The sequence below is a fragment of the Callithrix jacchus genome, chromosome 17 (genome assembly GCF_049354715.1).
Source record: "Callithrix jacchus isolate 240 chromosome 17, calJac240_pri, whole genome shotgun sequence".
NCBI lineage: Eukaryota > Metazoa > Chordata > Mammalia > Primates > Cebidae > Callithrix > Callithrix jacchus.
Window position 1 is genome coordinate 42,857,600 of NC_133518.1, and position 18,330 is coordinate 42,875,929.

Genomic DNA, 18,330 nt, shown 5'->3' on the forward strand with positions numbered 1-18,330 from the left:
TAGAGATTCAAACACTCTCTTTATTAACCTTAAACTCCTCTGGAGCTCGGGCTGTGTTTTATAGAAGGATTTTTTAGGGATGCTATTATAAAAGGGTTCAGGTACGAATCAGGGAGGATCCTGGCTTCTCTTGTTGAGGGCACAAGTTACATCCACTAACCTGGTCTCTGGTGCTGTCACTTTATATTCTCCAGGTATCTCAACAAAATGGCACAACACAGTCAAATTCTAATATTCTGAATGAAGGATGACACACTGAAGGTCAATCTATAGGGTAGGTTAATCTTCAGGGGTCAGTGCAGGGCCTGAGGAACGACAGGCTCTGAAAGAATTCTTCTTTCTACTCTTCTTGAAAAAAGTCAAACATAGTCTGGAAAACTCAGGTTAAAACTTTATCTAGACACAAGTGGAATATATTCCTCCACCACAGATGTACATGGCTCTAGGGAATGACAGGAGCCTGCAAGGTGCTTTGAACACCGTGGATCCTAAAAACAAGTCTGCTGGATGAATGAACCTATAAGAACACAGCCCATCAAAAATCAGCCGAGTTTAAGTGCAATAAAATAATACTGAACGCTTTCTAGATTGCATCATTCTTACGGGAGACTTCTCACTTCCACTGTTCCCTTACTCATAGGCAAAGTATAATAATTTTAAACAAGAAGAAAATACTAAACCAGTAAGAAAATACAGTCTCACAAAGAACAGACAGGCTTCTTGTAATTTATTTCAGTTATTTCCAAGCGACAGTTACAAAAGTTAATTTTTATAATACTCTTGATAAGAAAATAAAATTTAAATAAAAATACATTCTCAACAATACAACATGGTTACACAAATTCACTACATTAAGTTTTGATAACTTACAGTTTCAAACTGGACATTGTAAAAACCGGTATTTACTAGCAACATATTAATTTCCAAATTAATAAAAATGGAAGCAGATAATATCAACCAAGATTGGCAATTAAACTCTAGAATGAGTCTTGTATTTTTCACATACTGTAAGGACACCTAAAAGGCTATGCAGACTTCTGTCTTTACAGGATGTACCGTTAGAGCAAATTAAAGGTGCTTTCACTAATAAAAAGATCTGTTTTTCAAAACCTGGCATGAATGAAATCAGGCTTCAGAAACAGAAATAAAAGCCATATCATTCATCACCTTTTTTTTTGTTTAATAAAAAAAGCCTAGTTTTGACACTTAACCATTACCCGTGATATTAAAAACAAGTTTCTTTGGCAAATAAAATAATTCAGTTTGATAAATTATATTCCTGGGAGTAAAAACCTTTGCTATTGCCCATCATCTTATTAAATGAATATTAAAAAACAAAGCTAAACAAAAATAAAACAACAAAACAAGCAACAGATCACACCACAATTTCAACTGATGGAAATGGCTATACTAAGAACCAGAACCAGCATTTATGGCAAGTTTCCCCATATCATCCTTTTCTTTCCTTCCTGGAGTTTTTAGGTTTTTAGGATGAAGTGAGCTGCCTTGTAAGTTTTCAAATGTGGAAAAGGTAGAGAAAGCATATCAGGTAGTAAAAATTAAAAAAAATTTCTAAGTAACAGCAGAGGAATAAGGGCCCTGGAAGCAAATTTCTTGGTTATCTTAGGTTCCTACTGACATGGCCTCTTATTTCAAAAGTCTTTCAAAGAAAATTAATTTAATTTCACATTACTTCTTTTTAGGCTGTGCCAAGTTAATTCCAGTTAAACTGGCTGTTTAAAAGTGTCACATGAAGAAAAGAACTAGATGACTGAACTCTCCCCCTTTCAAATCCAGAGTTATGTATGCACACAGCCTTGGTCTCTCTGATCATGCCATGATCTTTAAAAACAATCACGATTGGGAATTTGATATTAGAAATGTTAGATGAATATTTCTTTTGTCTTAAAAAAGTAGCAGAGGACTAAAAAGTCACTAAAGAATAATGATTGGTACCTGGCAATGTTTACATGTTCTTCACAGGTAGACATTTCAGAGACTCTTAAAAGGAATTTTAATCTAAATGTAATTTGAGAATGAGAAATTTATTAAATGGCTAAATTCTTTTACATGTATAAATCAGTATAGTTTATGGAATCTACAAGTTTATAAAATTTAAAGGACTCTTTCAAACTTGTCTTTAAAAGGAGCCAGGAGTAATAATCCACCATAATGCAGACTTAAACATAACTCATTGATTTTTACAAGTCATTTAGAGAAATACACTGCTCAGTTATATTATTTTATGGAACAACTTTGATTGTACACCAGTAGTCTTTAAAAATAATTACCTAATAACAATATAATTTAAAAACGATTACCCACCAATAAGATAATTGGCAAAGTGTATCTTGAAATATAGCTTATGCTCAGGGAAACTAAAAAAAGCACTACTAGTAGACTTACAATAATAAGTCACAGTTTTGAACAGAAACATGTAAATACTCCAAGGTTCAAAGTACCACATTTAGAAAATATTTTGAATAAAAAAAGACAAAAATAAAGAGTACCATGGTTTTTAATACTGATGAAGCAAAGTGTATCCCTCAATTTCAAGGTGGCAACTTGCTTCGACTGTTTATTTACAGTTAGGGTTTTTAGGACAAAAGTACATTTCTAGGGGAAAAAAGTCTTCAAATAGTTGCTTGGCCAAATTCCATTTGGCTAGCAGGCAATAAGGAAAGAGCAATGAATATAAACATTTTTCAGGAAAGCATTATTTCTAGACTTAAACACTGATCATTCAACTGATCATAAAGATTAGATACCATGGAGTATCTAAAGTATAATCTGGAGCAGTCCAGATTATTAAAGTGCGCTGAGTGACTGTTCTCGAGAAAGATCAGAACCTAACACTATGAGGAGGGCATCCTTATGGTGGCCCTTATTACAACATGAAATAGCAGGTGAAGTCAAGTGATTTTCCCACCACTTTCGTTCCCTGTTTACTTTCTCTTTCAGAAGAGATGTCCTTAGACGTCAGGTTAAGCTTTCAAATCAAGAAAATGAGTACCTGGTATTTAAAACAATAAACACAATTTTAGTGGTCTCATTACTTCATTTGCCATCATTGATCCCAAATGTAAACAAGATGCACACAATAGCACATATTCCCTGATTCCTCCCGTCTTGAGTTTTGTTTACATCTTTAAATAGCCAAAAGGATCTACCAGCTTTCAAGGATGCTCTGCCAGTTTTCTAAAGTTTCTATCACTGCCTTGATTGGAACCTGTAATGACTGATGGACCAAAGGAGAAACATTTTTTTTTTCTTTTTTAAAGAAAAAAAAAAACAAACCATGAACTAAATGAAAAGCTCTGAACTGTCATGAATTGAAATTTTCTAGTAAAACACAATGTTGGCAGTATAGAGCAGGCACTGATGGTAGTGAAAACAAGTCCACAGAACAGAGTGTTACAAGAAGAGATGGTTTCTTGCTACGGAGGAGTTCTCCCTTTGTTAAAAAGCTTTTCTAGGAAGATTCTTTTGATTAAAAATAAGTTGCAGAAACATGAATTGGGTCACACAGGTATGAAGGGAATCTTGGGCTTTAAATTCTCTGGTTATACATCACTACCAGGATTCCCAAACAATTAATTTCAATTATTAAACATTAAATACGATGTGGAGGCAGATGACATTGAAGCGAATTTTCATTCTTAAATACTATGAATGTAATATATGATGACTTGAAAAGCTCCAAGAAAAATAATATTTTCCAGTTCTTCTGAACCAATCTGTTAAACTCTAAGATGTTTTCCCAACAATTGGATTTTCCCTAGAAAAGAAAAAAGTCACTTTTCAAAATTTAAGAAATATAAAAACTTAAAGGGTGACAAATATGTAATTTATTATATAAATACAAATCCATTAAGTATTTAGTATTTTCCCTTGATAATCTCTCATGCCAAATCTTGTTTTATTAATTTAACGAGTACTTACTGACCATCTATTAAATCTTTTTTTTTTTTTTGCCAATCAGTTTGAGCTTATGAGGTTAGCCTTGAACTGATGACCTCGCCTTCGCGAGTGCCATGACCTCCGGCGGGAGCCACTTTGGACCCCTGACCATCTATTAAATCTTAGACACTAGTGTAGAAGTTAAGGATAAAGTAGTAAACAAAACAGATCAAGAAAATCCTTGCCATCATGGAACTTACACTCTGGTATAGGGTAAATAAAATCAATAAGATACTTAGTACAGTAGAGGCTGATATTTTTTAATAGAGAAAAATAAAGCGGGAAGTGGTGTGGTGTGTATGGGTATGAGTGAAATGTGTTCTCTTTCCAGGTCCACACGGGGAAAAACTTCCCAGCGCCATGCCCCACTCCCATGCCTCTACATCCCGGAGATTTGACGATTTCTGTTTTAATTTTGGTGGGCGCGGGAAAGGGTCAAAAGTCAATCACTCCAGTAGAAGTTTGAAGAAACTCTTTTCATTGGCCATGGGGCTTGGGGAAGCTGGGAATTTCTCCCAGGTTATAAGTCCCTTCCTTCCACTCCCCTTTGGATTCCATACTTGGGCCCCCTTCCACACACTCTTGGTGGAAGCTTTCTCTCTTCTTCTCCTTTTTCTCTTTCTCTACCTAAGTAAATCACTTTTCTACAAAACCTTTTTGGGTCTGATATTTACGAGCACACCCGCCATGGTCCCCTCTCCCGTTCTCGAGAGAGCGAGAGACCAAGAGCCTGGAGCCTACCAGGGGGCGAGCTAAGTGCTCCCCTACACCCAAAACCCACCAGCAGTCTGGGATCTCATATGGAAACTTCCCAGGGCTCCAAGGAAACTGTATTATTACTGTTGGAAGAGAATCAATTACATTAATATAGAAAAGACAGGATTAGGATGCTTATAAAAACCTTTCTAATTGAGGCATCTATCAAGAAGAACATAAATATTTATACCTGTCAAACTGACTTCTATTATACATCAATAAAAAATATAATTATTAATACACATACTTTTCAAATAATATTTAAGGTGGTGGAGCCAGGATTCAAAGCCCCCTCACGAGGTCAGCTGTGTGACCTTGGGCAAGACATTTAACTTTCCTAAGCCTCCATTTCTCTAGCTGTAAAATGAGGATAAAACCAAGTTGAGCTGATCTGAGGATCAATGCGTGTTCACTGTGGCAAACACTGTTATTTGCTGGCCTAAGAACCACCCCCTCCCTAGCCACTTCTTTGTAAACAGATCCTGATTCTGCTCTAACATTGGGCAGCCTTGTGTTTCAGGGAAGTCTGGGGGTAATTCTAGAAAAGGTTCCTTTCTCCAAGTAGGGAGAAAACAGCCTTTTCTGCCTCAGGATACTATCATATAAAAATGTGGCGCTCTGAACTACTGCAGCTCATCTGTGACCATGAGGGAACAAGCCTAAGGAAGCAGAAATCACCTTGTTGAGATTGGCTGAGTGGCAGGTGTTTCTTGATGACAGTGCTGAGTTGCTGAATCAACCAACTGTAGAAGTTAACTACTTGATTTGCAAGAGTAAAATGTTTTATTGTTTAAGCCACTTCAATTGAGACTTTGAAACTTGCTGCTAAAAGCAATCTAAATAAGCTGTGAAGTACTAAGCACAGTGCCCCTCAGTAGAGTAAGCACCCAACAAATGGGAGTTGTTGCAGTGGTTAGCCATTGTAGTAACCATCTACACCTGAGGTGGTCGGAAAAAGTCAACTGCAAAATACTTCTAGCACTTTCATAGCTCATTTCTTTTTTGAGTACTTATTATGTACTGCAGAAGGAGGATCAGTAAAAACAAAAACAAAACAAAGAGCTACTAAGTATTCAAGAAATGAATTACAATTGAATGTAACAGTAAAAGTGGTAACAGGCTGAAAGTGGTGGCTCATGTCTGTAACCCCAGTGCTTTGGGAGGCTGAGGCAGGAGGATTGCTAGAGGTCAGGAATTTGAAACCAGCCTGGGCAACATAACGAGACCCTGTCTCTACAAAAAATAAAACAAATAGCTGGGCATGGTGGTGCATACTTGCAGTGCTAGCTACTGCAGACACTGAGGTGGGAGGATCACTTGAGCCCAGGTGTTGTAGGTATTATCACAGTACTGCACTCCAGCCTGTGCAACAGGGTGAGACCCTGTCTCTATAAAAACTCTCTCTCTCTCTCTCTCTCTCTATATATATATATATGTATATATATATATATGAACCAAAATTAAGGCCAGACAACAGTGGCTCATGCCTGTAATCCCAGCACTTTGGGAGGCATAGGTAGGCAGACTGCCTGAGTTCAGGAGTTTGCGACCATCCTGGGCAACACAGTAAAACCCCATCTGTACTAAAATACAGAAAATTAGCTAGGCTTGGCAGCATACGTGCACCTGTAGTCTCAGCTACTTGGGAGGCTGAGGCAGGAGAATTGCTTGAACCTGGGAGGTGGAGGTTGCAGTGAGCTGAGGTCGTGACACTGCACTCCAGCCTGGGCGACACAGTGAGACTCCGTCTCAAAAAAAATAATTAAAAAGTCAATAAAGTATAGCACCAACACAATGAAAGAATGACAGCTAAACTGAACACAAAGTTGTTGAGTGGCCAGGGAAACTTGCACCAGAGAAAGGCCCTGAGCTGGGTCTTGCAAGAAGTGTGAGGACAGGGCAGGAGAGGCAATCTCAAACTGTTTAAAAATATGTTTACAATAGCCTAAAAATTACTCACTTGCTCCCATATTTTGCACTACTGGATCTTTTCTTCCTATATTTTTCATGAGGTTCATCCAGCTTCTCAATTACGCTTTTTATTTGCTGAATTGTCTTAAAGGTTGTTACAGAATCCTCGATTACAAAGTTAGAATAATCATCAGGCTCCTTCTGTGGTCCTTGATAGACTGCTATAGTTCCACAAGCCTCTACAAGGAGCAGGAAAATAAATCTCTGATCAGACTACCATATTCTATAAATGCAATCTGTAGTACAAATAAGAATTTTTCAAGTGTCTTATGCTGAGGGGATTTCCCTTGGAATAGCAGAGATAAGTAAAATATATACATTTTATTTAGTAGGATCATCATATTCATGCAAAAACAGTATTTTTACTTCATGAATGTCAATGAAAAATGCCCCTCTGTGGGTTTGTCAACTTTCAAATAAATAATATTTTGGTAAATCTATGAGTATTTTCAACTTTTCTATAATGCTAAAAGCAATGTTTTTGGAATTAGTAATGAAAGATTATGGTTATATAAAAATAGATTGTGTATTTACCTTCCATCTTCTGCAGCTTAAGTAAACTGAGGGTAAAAAGGGAATAAATTCTTTCTGTTTCTCTGTCTTCATCAATATCTATTTGGATGTCTGCAGGGACACCACTATGGTAAAAATAAAAAATAAAGATATTGGACAAATTTTACTTGTTAACATGCCAAGGACTTCTGATGGTTTGAGACTAAAAACAGAAGCACAGACTTTTGCAGAAGGAAGTCTGGAAATTTAGTTTCATTTGACAGTTAAATAAAGCAGGGCCAAGGAGAGGTTTGGTTATTATGTGACTCTAATCAGAAGGAAGGAAATTTTAAAGTGAAATCATTTCCACAACCTCTGCTTCATCACAAAAGCAATACATTATTACTCAAGTCTATAGGACTACAGTGGTTGTTCCCTAAATAAGAAAGAGAACACTAAGGGCCCTTCTTCCTTGATATCTTGGTTTGAGCTCATGATGTATTTAAACACTGCCTTAAAATTTTTTTTTAAACTTGTGCAACCACTATTAATTTTAGAACATCTTCTTCACTCCTAAAAGAATCTCTGCATCCATTAGCACTCCCCATTCCTCCCTCCCTCTTGTCCCTTGTAACCACTAATCTACTTTGTGTCTCTATGAATTTACCTATTCTGAACACTTTACATAAATGTTATCAGATCATATGTGGCCTTTATGTTTGACTTCTTTCACTTAGCATAATTTTTCAAGGTCCCATCCTTGTTTTGCATGGATCAATACTTCATTCCTTTTCATGGACAAATAATATTAACATTGTATGGAATATCAAATTTTGAAACATTGCTTTTATAATCAGAAAGAAACTTACGCAGTACATGGCTTGCAGCCGAGAGTGTTTTCACTGGTCTCCTGACAGCAGAGCCAGTTTCCGTTTATATATGCAGAGGGATGATAAAAACTGAGCCTGTTTTGATTGCATCGGCTCACCCTGCAGAGTACGTCTATCCATTCGTTAGCTTCTACACAATTATTTGCCTGGACATAGAGCGGTTTCTCCGTATGTATTACTTGGAACATCTTCATAGGCAATTAAGATAAAAAGTTAGTGACAAGAGTTCAAAACCCAACACACAGTACAAAACAGAAGAAAGTACCTAATAGCAACCTGGTTTGCTTGGCTAGATAACTGCTGCTAAGAAGTCTTAGAAATCATTATGTTTCAAGCAAGTTAGTCCCAAGCATAATCTGAGTCACATGGTACTAAGCAGTACAAAAGAATTTAAGTTTTAGAAGCCATACATATCCAAAGGAATGGACTATCATATAGATATGAATAAAGGGAGGGAATTGTCAGTGGAAGAAAAAGTATAAAGAAAAAGCAGTAGAAAAATATTTTGGAACAAAGAAATCATCCTGGTTAGCTTGAGTATGTACTGAGTGGGAATAGAAGACAAAGCTGTACAGATAGCTTGGGACTGTATTACTTAGACACTTGAATATCATGTAGAGCAGTATAACAGGGAAGTCTTGCGAAAAGTAACTTAACAAACTAGGCAAGCTATATGAGGCATCAACAATAAAGGACAATTTTAAGACAGTTTGAGCTAGCTATTTATGAACTATTAATCCAATAAACAACCTCTTGAAAATTTGAATACAAATACCTAAGTAATAGGTGACAAAATTACAAGGTATTACCAAATACCCTGAAATACAAATACTTAAGTAATACATGCAGTTCAGAAAGCTTTAAGTATTTATATAACTTACATTTTTCTTGTTGAAAGAGCTCTCTTCCAGTTTTTCCACAGCAAGAATGTTTTTTACTGGAATTGTATATATTGCATCTTTGCCTAAATAATTAAAAAAGTAGAAAAAAATTAAAGTAATTTCCATCAGAATTATAAAGATGAGAGGTTAATTCTGCAGGGTTTAAGCTCATCTTTTTGATGGCAGGAGTATAAATAACCTACAGAAGACTTACAAATGGTGTGTATATGTATTTGTTTCCTGGAACAGATGAATTTTGGTTATCTTCTATAAGGCGACTACTACTTTACTTTGCCATATAATATTGAAACATTTTCAAGGAAAAATGTGGGACTAAATTTGATCTCTGTGTAGAAAGTAAGAATGTTACAAAATTTTGTAATATTAATTATATGGGGACTGAAAAAATAACAAACTCAGCAAAAGAAGCCTACTCAAAATTTGCCAAGACATGAACATTTCTTTCATGGTGTTTCTACGCAAGCAGTAACTATGACCACCTATGTGAATTTTTATATTTTTCTGACCTAAATTTAATTAAGGGATTAACCCTCTAAACTGAAAAACTGTTCATTATTATCCCATATTAGTTGATCAGCCACCTGAAGCCACACAATTTAAGAGATGCAGAGAACAAAAGTAAAAATCTTATCTGGTGGAGTGCATCCTTAACCTAAGACTTTGGAAATTTCACATTAAGGAAATTTGAGTTTGCTAAAGGAGCTCCATAATAATATGGCATAAGAATATGATGCATTTCAACTTAACGATTTATCTGAGAATAAATTATATCTCATATAGTCATAGCAACTATAAGCAAATGTACTTCTGATTTCTGGTCATTTTGTAATGTTGTTCTCAGAAAAATCAAAGCTTTGCTTTTATTTTACCCCCAAGCTTTGCTTAAATGACATATACATTGAAGTGTTGGAGGTTAAGAAACTTTGCATTTTATATTATTTAACCAATTAATTGTACAGCTTTTTTTTTAAAGAAAACTATTTGGTTAATAAAGGTTTTTTTTTTTTTGTCTTGAACAGAGATGTTAAGATAGAATATTTGAAAAGCCTGGTTTCTGGTATAAAATCTAAAATGTAGTAATTCAAGCAAATGTGATATATAATTTTTTTAAAAGATAAAAGTCACTTAATTCAACTATCATATATTGAATGTCTACTATATACCAGGCACTGTTCTAACCACTTACGATATAGCTGTAAATAGACCAGATAAGGCTCCTAAAGGAGCATGCATTTAGTTCTGGAAAGACAAAAGACCATAAATATTAAATAGAGATGAATGTTACAATGAAAATAAACTGGGGTGATGTGATAGAAAGTGAGAAGTTACTTTAAACTGGGTGGTTAAAAAAAGGCTTTCTGAGGAAATGACATTTACAAATATAAATCATGAATGCATGAGAAAATAAGGAAAGCCTATCAGCAATCTCCTAGAGTCAAATGGATTATATTTATGAGGATGGAAGATTGAATGGTGGGGCAGGGAGGCAGTAACTGAAGGAAGTCTAAGCCAGATGTATAAGACATCTGCAAAAATAGGAGTGGTTAAGGAAGACTTTCAAGCCAGAGCTAGTGAACATAGACAGCTGAAGGCTGGGGGGGACATACATCAGGATGATTAATCGGTGAGTTGCATCTGGAACAGCGGGTCAATCAGGCCTTCCCCATTGCCTGGTTTGTGCTAAGCAGCAGTCAACAGAGGCATATATTCACAGGCTAAAGAAGCAAGGATGTATAATGGGTTGCCGAGCAGTGCAAAGTCACAGGTAGCTGCTGACTCTCAGAAGGGAAGGAGAGAGTACCCACACCAGAAGACAAGCAACAGCAGTCCTGCCCCTCAGCAGGTTGTCCTGTCCCTCCCTCATAATCATCGGCAGTAAGCTACTAAACACTCAAGTAGGTAAATGGATTGCAAAACACACAGATGAGTAAAACACCAAAAAAAAAAAAAAATCACCAAACAGTTAAGGAAAACCAGCACTCTGAAGGACAGACATACATGCAACAAAGGAGGATAACATCTGAGGAAATCAGGAGTTTAAGAAATTGGGGGCAGAGACCTATGTCTTTGGGTACTAATCTACAGGGTGCATGACAGTCAGAGAATTTTTAAATTTTGCAAGGAGTTTCTAGCTTTAGATTTGTTGAATACACAAAGAATGCACATACCCTAAAATTGCTATATTTATTTATTTATGGGAAAATTATAACACAGCATCTGTAGAGAAAGGGCATTGCTCCAAGGCACATATACTGTCATGATACCAGTAGGGTTAATTTCACAGTTAACAGTGTTGAGTGAACTGCAATGTGAGTTAGTAAAAATGGAAGATTTTACTGAGGACTCTCCAAAAATACAGTAAAAAGAAACAAAAATAGAAGAGTTAGTACCATGGTGGATGGATTTAGAAGTTACAACATCTGATGAATAAAAGTATTCAGGAGAAAATGACAGATGAAAATGTCCCGGAGATAAACTCAGAAATCTTAAAAAATGCAAAGTTACCCACCAAGTACTAAGCAGGTAGAAGAAAAAAGACGACTACCTAAATACTAGGCAGAAAAACATTAGAACTTGAAGACTACAGAGTCCTAGGAGTTTCTAGATAGAAGAATCAAAAGATTGAGAATCAGAGTGATATCAAAATTCTCATCAGCACAATGGAAGCTAGTAAACAATGGAGTATTCTAACTATAATTCAAGAATAACGGTCAAATACATTTTTGTATACGCAAGTACCCAGAAAACTTATCAGCCATAAAGCCTGTCTGAAAGAATTCCTTGAGGAAGTACTCCGACAAAATAATAATGAATCTAGGAAAAAGACAGATGTATTATATAAAAGATAGTGCTGAGCCAAAGAAATCAAGAAAATTGATAGGCAAGGATGTAAAATCATTAAAGTGTAATGTAAAAAGGTAAAAGAAACAAGATAAACAAGTATTAAAATTCCAGATGGCTTCTTTAGGGAGATGCTAGGAAAAGAATGATTGAAAGCATGATAATGTTCTTTCCCAGCTTGAATGGAGACTTGGATCAACTGTAGACATTAATATAAACATTTAAGTTTAAATTAGTTAAGGATTTAAAAAGTGAAAATAGGATAGTCAAGTTTCCTCACTAAATAGAGACAGACAGAAACATAGAGGGCAGGCACATACAGATGCTCAACTACTCCAACAAAAAGGAAGGGAGAAATAACCTCAAGAAAAAGAAAAGCCTAGTAAACAGAAAACACAAAATAAAGTAGTAATCATAATCACAATAAATATGAGTGCATCAAATTTCCTATTAAATTATTGCAATCCTATTAAATAACTGGATGGAGGTTACAGATTCTGGTTAAGGATGAAATCTGGAAGAAAGAGGGCTATGAAAGCCTGGCAATAAACTTGCCAGATCCCTGCCTGACTGCTAAAGTAGGCATGTATGTGGAATATCCCAGAGTCTGACAAAAACTGAAAGCCTGGGGAGACATCAATTGCCTAGGTAGGGTTAGAGGGAAACATCTAAACAGAGAAATCAGTAGTTACACACTGTAAATGAGAGAGAGGGAGACTGAAGTTTTAGACTAGGCAAGCACTCAGAACAAACCAAAGCAGACACACTACAACGTATAATCTACAACAGGGGTCCTCAAATCCTGGACCACAGACTGGTACTGGTCAGTGGCCTGTTATGAACTGGGCCACCCAGCAGGAGGAGCAGTGGGTGAGCAAACAAGCATCACCACCTGAGTTCTGCCTCCTGTCAGATCAGCGGTGGCAACAGACTCTCTCAACAGTATAAACCCTATTGTGAACTGCACATGCAAGGGATCTATCTAGGTTGTGTACTCCTTTTGAGAAACTAATGCCTGATGATCTGAGGTAAAACAGTTTTATCCCCAACCAGTCTGTGGAAAAATTGTCTTCCATGAAACTGAACCCTAAAGGTTGGGACTACTAATCTTAAAAATGTCTAGTTTTTAATAAGAAAATAAGACATATAAAAACCAGCAAAGTATAACACATAAAAGAAACACAGGAAAGAAAGCAGCCAAATGAAACTGATTCTGCATGGGTCCAGATACTGAATTTGGCAGGCAAAGACTTCAAAGTAGTTACCCTAAGTATGTCGAAATAATGCAATAAAAATGTAACAACTGAATATATGTAGGCTCTCAAAAGAAAAATGGAAAGCAGAAAGAGAACTAAATGGAAATTCTGGAGCTGAAAAGTACAGTAGATGAATGAAAAATTCACATGGGCTAAAGAGAAGATTAGAGATGATAAAATACTGTGAACTTAAGTAAAAATGATCTAATTTGAAGACCAAAGAGAATAAAAGAAGAAAAACGAACTGTCTGTGAGACAATTTATCAGCATAAATTGGAGACGTCCTAGAAGAAGGGTGGAAAAATGTGAAGAAGTAAAAAAAGTCCCAAATTTGGTGAAAAACATTAGCTTATGGGTTCAAAAAACTCAACAAACTCCAACAAGCTCTTGAAAAATTTCAACCACCAACTAATACATTTTATGCCCATCATATTAACAAAAGAAAAATGAATGACAATGGGGAATGGAGAAAATACATCTTTCTTTTCAATGAAGTCAGTTCCTTTATTTGAGAAAAATGTTCAGTGCTTTTAATGGTCTCTTCAAGAAATCCTAGTATATCATGGTTTCGAAGATGGCTGGGTTTAAGCTATCATTTTGCTATTTGTCTTCTATTTGTCTCATCTGATTTTTGCTTCTCTGTTCTTCCTTTCCTCATATTTTATTTACTATTTGGGAGGAGGAAAGGGGATGGATTAGTTATATTGTTTTTTCCTAAATTTTTTTCCTAGATATTGTAATATACAGCCTTAACTCATCACAGTCTACTTAATATTCTTCTTGCATCACTTCATATAACATATAAGACACTTGGAATAATTTACTCCATCCCCTTCCTTTGTGCTGTTACTGTCATATATTTCACATCCAGACATGTTATAATTCTTAGAATTAAATATTATAAATTTTGCATCAAACAGTTGCTTTTTAAAGAAATGGAGAAAAGAAAAAAACAGATATTCTTATGTTTACCCATACATTTATCATTTCCAGTGCTCTTTATTCTTCTTGTAGATCTAAGTTTCCATCTGGTATTATTTCCTTTCAGCCTGAAGAATTTCCTTTCGCATTTCCTGTAGTGCTGACTTGCTCACAATAGAGTCTCTCTCAGCTTTCATTTATTCAAAAGATATTTTCATTTTTGAAGGCAATTTTCTCTAGAATGTTAGGTTGAGACCTTTGTTCCTTCAGCATTTTAAAGAGGTCTTTCCACTGTTCTTGGTTTTAGTTGCTTTTTATGAGGAGTTGGCTGTCAACTGTACTGTTGTTCCCCTGTAAGTATCTTGTCTTGTTTCTCTGTTTGCAAGAGTTTATCTCTGCTTTCACAATTGTATGTCTAAGTGCAGTTTCCTTTGCATTTATCATTCTTGCAGTTCACTGAGCTTCTCAGATCTATAAGATACTGTTTCATCAAATTTGGGAAATTTAAGGCCATTATTTCTTCAAATATATATATATATTGTCCAATTCTTTCTCTACTGTCCTTCCAGGACACCAACCATGCATATGTTAGACTACCTGATATTGAACTAAATGTCACTGAGGTTTTGTTCATTTCCTCCCAGTCTTTTCTGTGTTCTAGATTGGTTCATTTTTACTGATCTATCTTCAAGTTCAGTGAACCAATCTGTTGTTAAGCCCATCAGATTTTTCATTTCAGGTATTGTGCTTTTCAATTCTAGAATTTCCATTTGATTCCTTTCTAGAGTTTCTTTTTCTTTTCTGGCTAAGATTCCCCATTTCTTTACTCATGATGATTACTTTACCACTAAGTCCTTGAAATATTTATAATAGAGGGACTAAAGTTCATGTCTGCTAATTCCAACATGTAGATCATCTAGGGCCTACTTCTGATTGCTTTTTCTCCAGATTAGGCATTACAGTTCTGTATTTCTTCTTGATTTCATGTTCCATTACACACTGGGCATTATAAGTAAAACACTGTAGAAACTATGGATTCAGTTACCTTCCCTTGAAGTTATATCATTCGCTATTATCATGAAGATTGGTTTTATATAATACCTATACCTAAACAAAAACTATAGTGATTTGTTTATACTTTATTCTCAATTCTAGAACACAGTCTTTACTCCTGAGTCATCACCCTTTTGAGATTTTGATGAAAATCTGAAGTATTTGCTAAGCCGTCTAAGTAAAATTCCAAATTCTGTCTCCTTTGAGGGGGACAGAAACTGAAGTCACTGCTCATCTTTTTAAAGTTTTCAGTTATTACTTTTCACTAGCTCCTTTGGAGATCCCTTTTATTTTATTTTTTTTTAAATTTTTTATTGGATTATAGGTTTTGGGGTACATGAGCAGAGCATGCAAGACAGTTGCGTAGGTACACACATGGCAGTGTGCTTTCTTTTCTTCTCCCCTTCACCCACATTTGGCATTTCTCCCCAGGCTATCCCTCCCCACCTCCCCCTCTCACTGGCCCTCCCCTTTTCCCCCCAATAGACCCCAGTGTTTAGTACTCCCCTTTCTGTGTCCATGTGTTCTCATTTTTCATCACCCACCTATGAGTGAGAATATGCGGTGTTTCATTTTCTGTTCTTGTGTCAGTTTGCTGAGGATGATGTTGGAGATCCCTTTTAAATGAGCATTTAAGAGTCAGCTAAAGATTTCAGAGGAGTTCACATGCAGATTGAAGGACTACTTTTTATGCCTCAATTTTCAGCCTCTCTGGTAGCCCTAAACTCCAGCATCTCTGACAGCCCTAAACTCCATCCTTTGACATCTCAAGCCAATCAAGCTGTAAGTTTCTGCTTGCATTTTAGTGACACCTCATACTGACTAGACTGGGAGCACTTTCAAGAGGAAAAGCTATATAAAAATAAATCTAGGGGCCGGGCGCAGTGGCTCACGCCTGTAATCCCAGCACTTTGGGAGGCCGAGGTGGGTGGATCACAAGGTCAAGAGATCGAGACCATCCTGGTCAACATGGTGAAACCCCATCTCTACTAAAAATACAAAAAATTAGCTGGGCGTGGTGGCGCATGCCTGTAATCCCAGCTACTCAGAAGACTGAGGCAGGAGAATTGCCTGAACCCAGGAGGCGGAGGTTGTGGTGAGCCAAGATTGCGCCATTGCGCTCCAGCCTGGGTAATAAGAGCGAAACTCCATCTCAAAAAAAAAAAAAAAAAAAAAAAAAAATCTAACCATAAAAATTCTGAAACACACCAGGTGCAGTGGCTCATGCCTGTAATTCCAGCACGTGGAGGCCGAGGCAGGGGATCACCTGAGGTTGAGAGTTTGAGACCACCCTGACCAACATAAAGAAACCCCGTCTAATCCCAGCTACTCAGGAGGCTGAGGCAGGAGAATTGCTTGAACCTGGGAGGCAGAGGTTGTGGTGAGCAGAGATTGCACCATTGCACTCCAGCCTGGGCAACAAGAGGAAAACTCTGTTTCTAAAAATGACAAATAAAAATAAATAAATCTTAGCCAGCATGTTTCCTTTCTTTCAAGGGTCAAATTCTTTAGAAAACTGTTTTATATATTCTGCCCAAAGTTTATAATTGCCATCTATGAGAGTTAGTCTAATACAAGCTTCTCTACCATTAGCAGGAGTCTCTTTTTTTAACAGTTTAGTTTTATACTGACCCCATTATTTTCTATTCCCCTTCTTTGCTGCTTTTTTTTTTTTTTTAAAGTTCTCTATCTATTTTTAAAAGGGCAATTTCAAGCCCAAATCCTTCGAATTATCCTTAACTTGCCTTTTTTCTTACTCCCAGTATCTAATCCTCTGAGTACTATCTTTAAAATAGATCCAGAATATGATCCACGTTTATCATTTCTACTGCTACCAACAGACCAAGCCGTTCTCTTCTCTCCTCTAGAATATTTTAATAGTCTCTTCATTGTCTTTAATAGTCTCTCCTCGCCCCCATCCTTCATTCTCCATATAACACTCCACAGACCTAAGTTATCCTATTAAGACATAAGTTAAACAATGTCATTCCTCTGCTTAAACCTCTCTGATGTCTTTCCATTTTACTCAAAGTAAAAGCCCACAAGGTCCTATAATATCTAGCACTTCTATGATCTTTTTGATTTTAGTTCCTATGATGTACCTTCTTCTTCATTTTTTTCCAGCCACAAGAGCTTTCTCTTATCTCTTTAACACTCCTGGTATGCTTTTATTTCAAGGCCTTTGTTCTGGGTGCTGCTAGCTATTTCTGTGACATTTTTATCCTAAATATCCACATGGTTCACTCCCCGACCACCTTTAGGTTTAGGTCTTTGCTCAAATGTCACTTTCTCAGTGAAGCCTTCCCTGGCTAGACCTTTTAATATTTTAACTCACCTCACTGAACCCATCATTTTCTGTTCCTTGCCCTTGCTTCATTTTTGTTAATCTCATTTATAATAATCCAACATATAATTTTCTTTTTTATTGTTTATTGTCTCTTAGCAAAGACCTATAAGGGCAGGAAATTTTGGTAAATTTTGTTCACTACTTTTCTTTCCAGAGCCTTGAACAGTGTCTGGTACATAGTAGGCACTCAATAAAATACCTGTCAAATAAATGTCTGATTGAATCAATGATGTATTTTGTTCTTTAGCTATTAGGAAAAAAAAAAAGCTGCAGAGCCCTCTATGTGAAAATACAGGTAGGTGAAAACCACGTCAACCTCAGTATACTGAGGATTTATGTTTAAAACATCATGGACATTTCTTTTACAATGCATATTGGCTATGTGAGCTAGTGTCGGGCTGGTTATATAAGCTAGGGCATTTAATGTCACATGAAAATTGTGTGTATGTATATGTATTTAATAGATATCCCCAAAGTAGGCAATATCTAATCAAACTCTATAGAATAGAATTTCAAAGATGAATTAGTATGCCTGGCAGAAATTTTAGAAAGATAAGTGGTTCTTAATGTAATTCAGATGACAGCATATATGGAAGAGATGGTGTTCTTTGAAGAATACTTACTAAATGCCTTTATGCCACTAGTAATAATATGGTCCTTACCACTGAGGATCTTAAAGACTAGGGGAAGAGATGGACAAAAGTAATGACCACACAGTGTGCCAGGTGGCTAAAGAAACATAGTAAAGCAATAGCTACATTCAAGTGGCCAGAGGCCTACAATGGCTTCCATAAAGAGCTGACACTTGATCTAAGATTTAAAGGACAACAGATTACACAGGTAAAGAAGAAAAAGAATTTTTAGGTAGCTATTTTTAGGTACAAATGCAAAAGCATGTAAAGAAGCATGTAAAACATGTAAAGGAACTGTGTAAAGTAGTC

The 18,330-nt window shown here is 36.3% G+C and overlaps 1 protein-coding gene across 4 annotated transcripts in view; it reads right to left on the reverse strand.

Moving 5' to 3' along the window:
* Positions 1 to 710: 710 nt before the first annotated feature.
* RASA2 (RAS p21 protein activator 2) overlaps positions 711 to 18,330 on the reverse strand; it is a 127,654-nt gene continuing 110,034 nt past the window's right edge. For all 4 annotated transcript variants that reach the window (XM_035277718.3, XM_035277717.3, XM_078354094.1 and 1 more), the window contains exons 20-24: positions 8,951 to 9,033; positions 8,049 to 8,257; positions 7,222 to 7,325; positions 6,677 to 6,866; positions 711 to 3,778 (exon numbers count right to left, since the gene is read on the reverse strand). In XM_035277718.3, the coding sequence (XP_035133609.1) occupies positions 3,748 to 3,778; positions 6,677 to 6,866; positions 7,222 to 7,325; positions 8,049 to 8,257; positions 8,951 to 9,033 (617 nt within the window). In that variant the 3' untranslated portion in view covers positions 711 to 3,747. The remainder of the gene's footprint in view (positions 3,779 to 6,676; positions 6,867 to 7,221; positions 7,326 to 8,048; positions 8,258 to 8,950; positions 9,034 to 18,330) is intronic.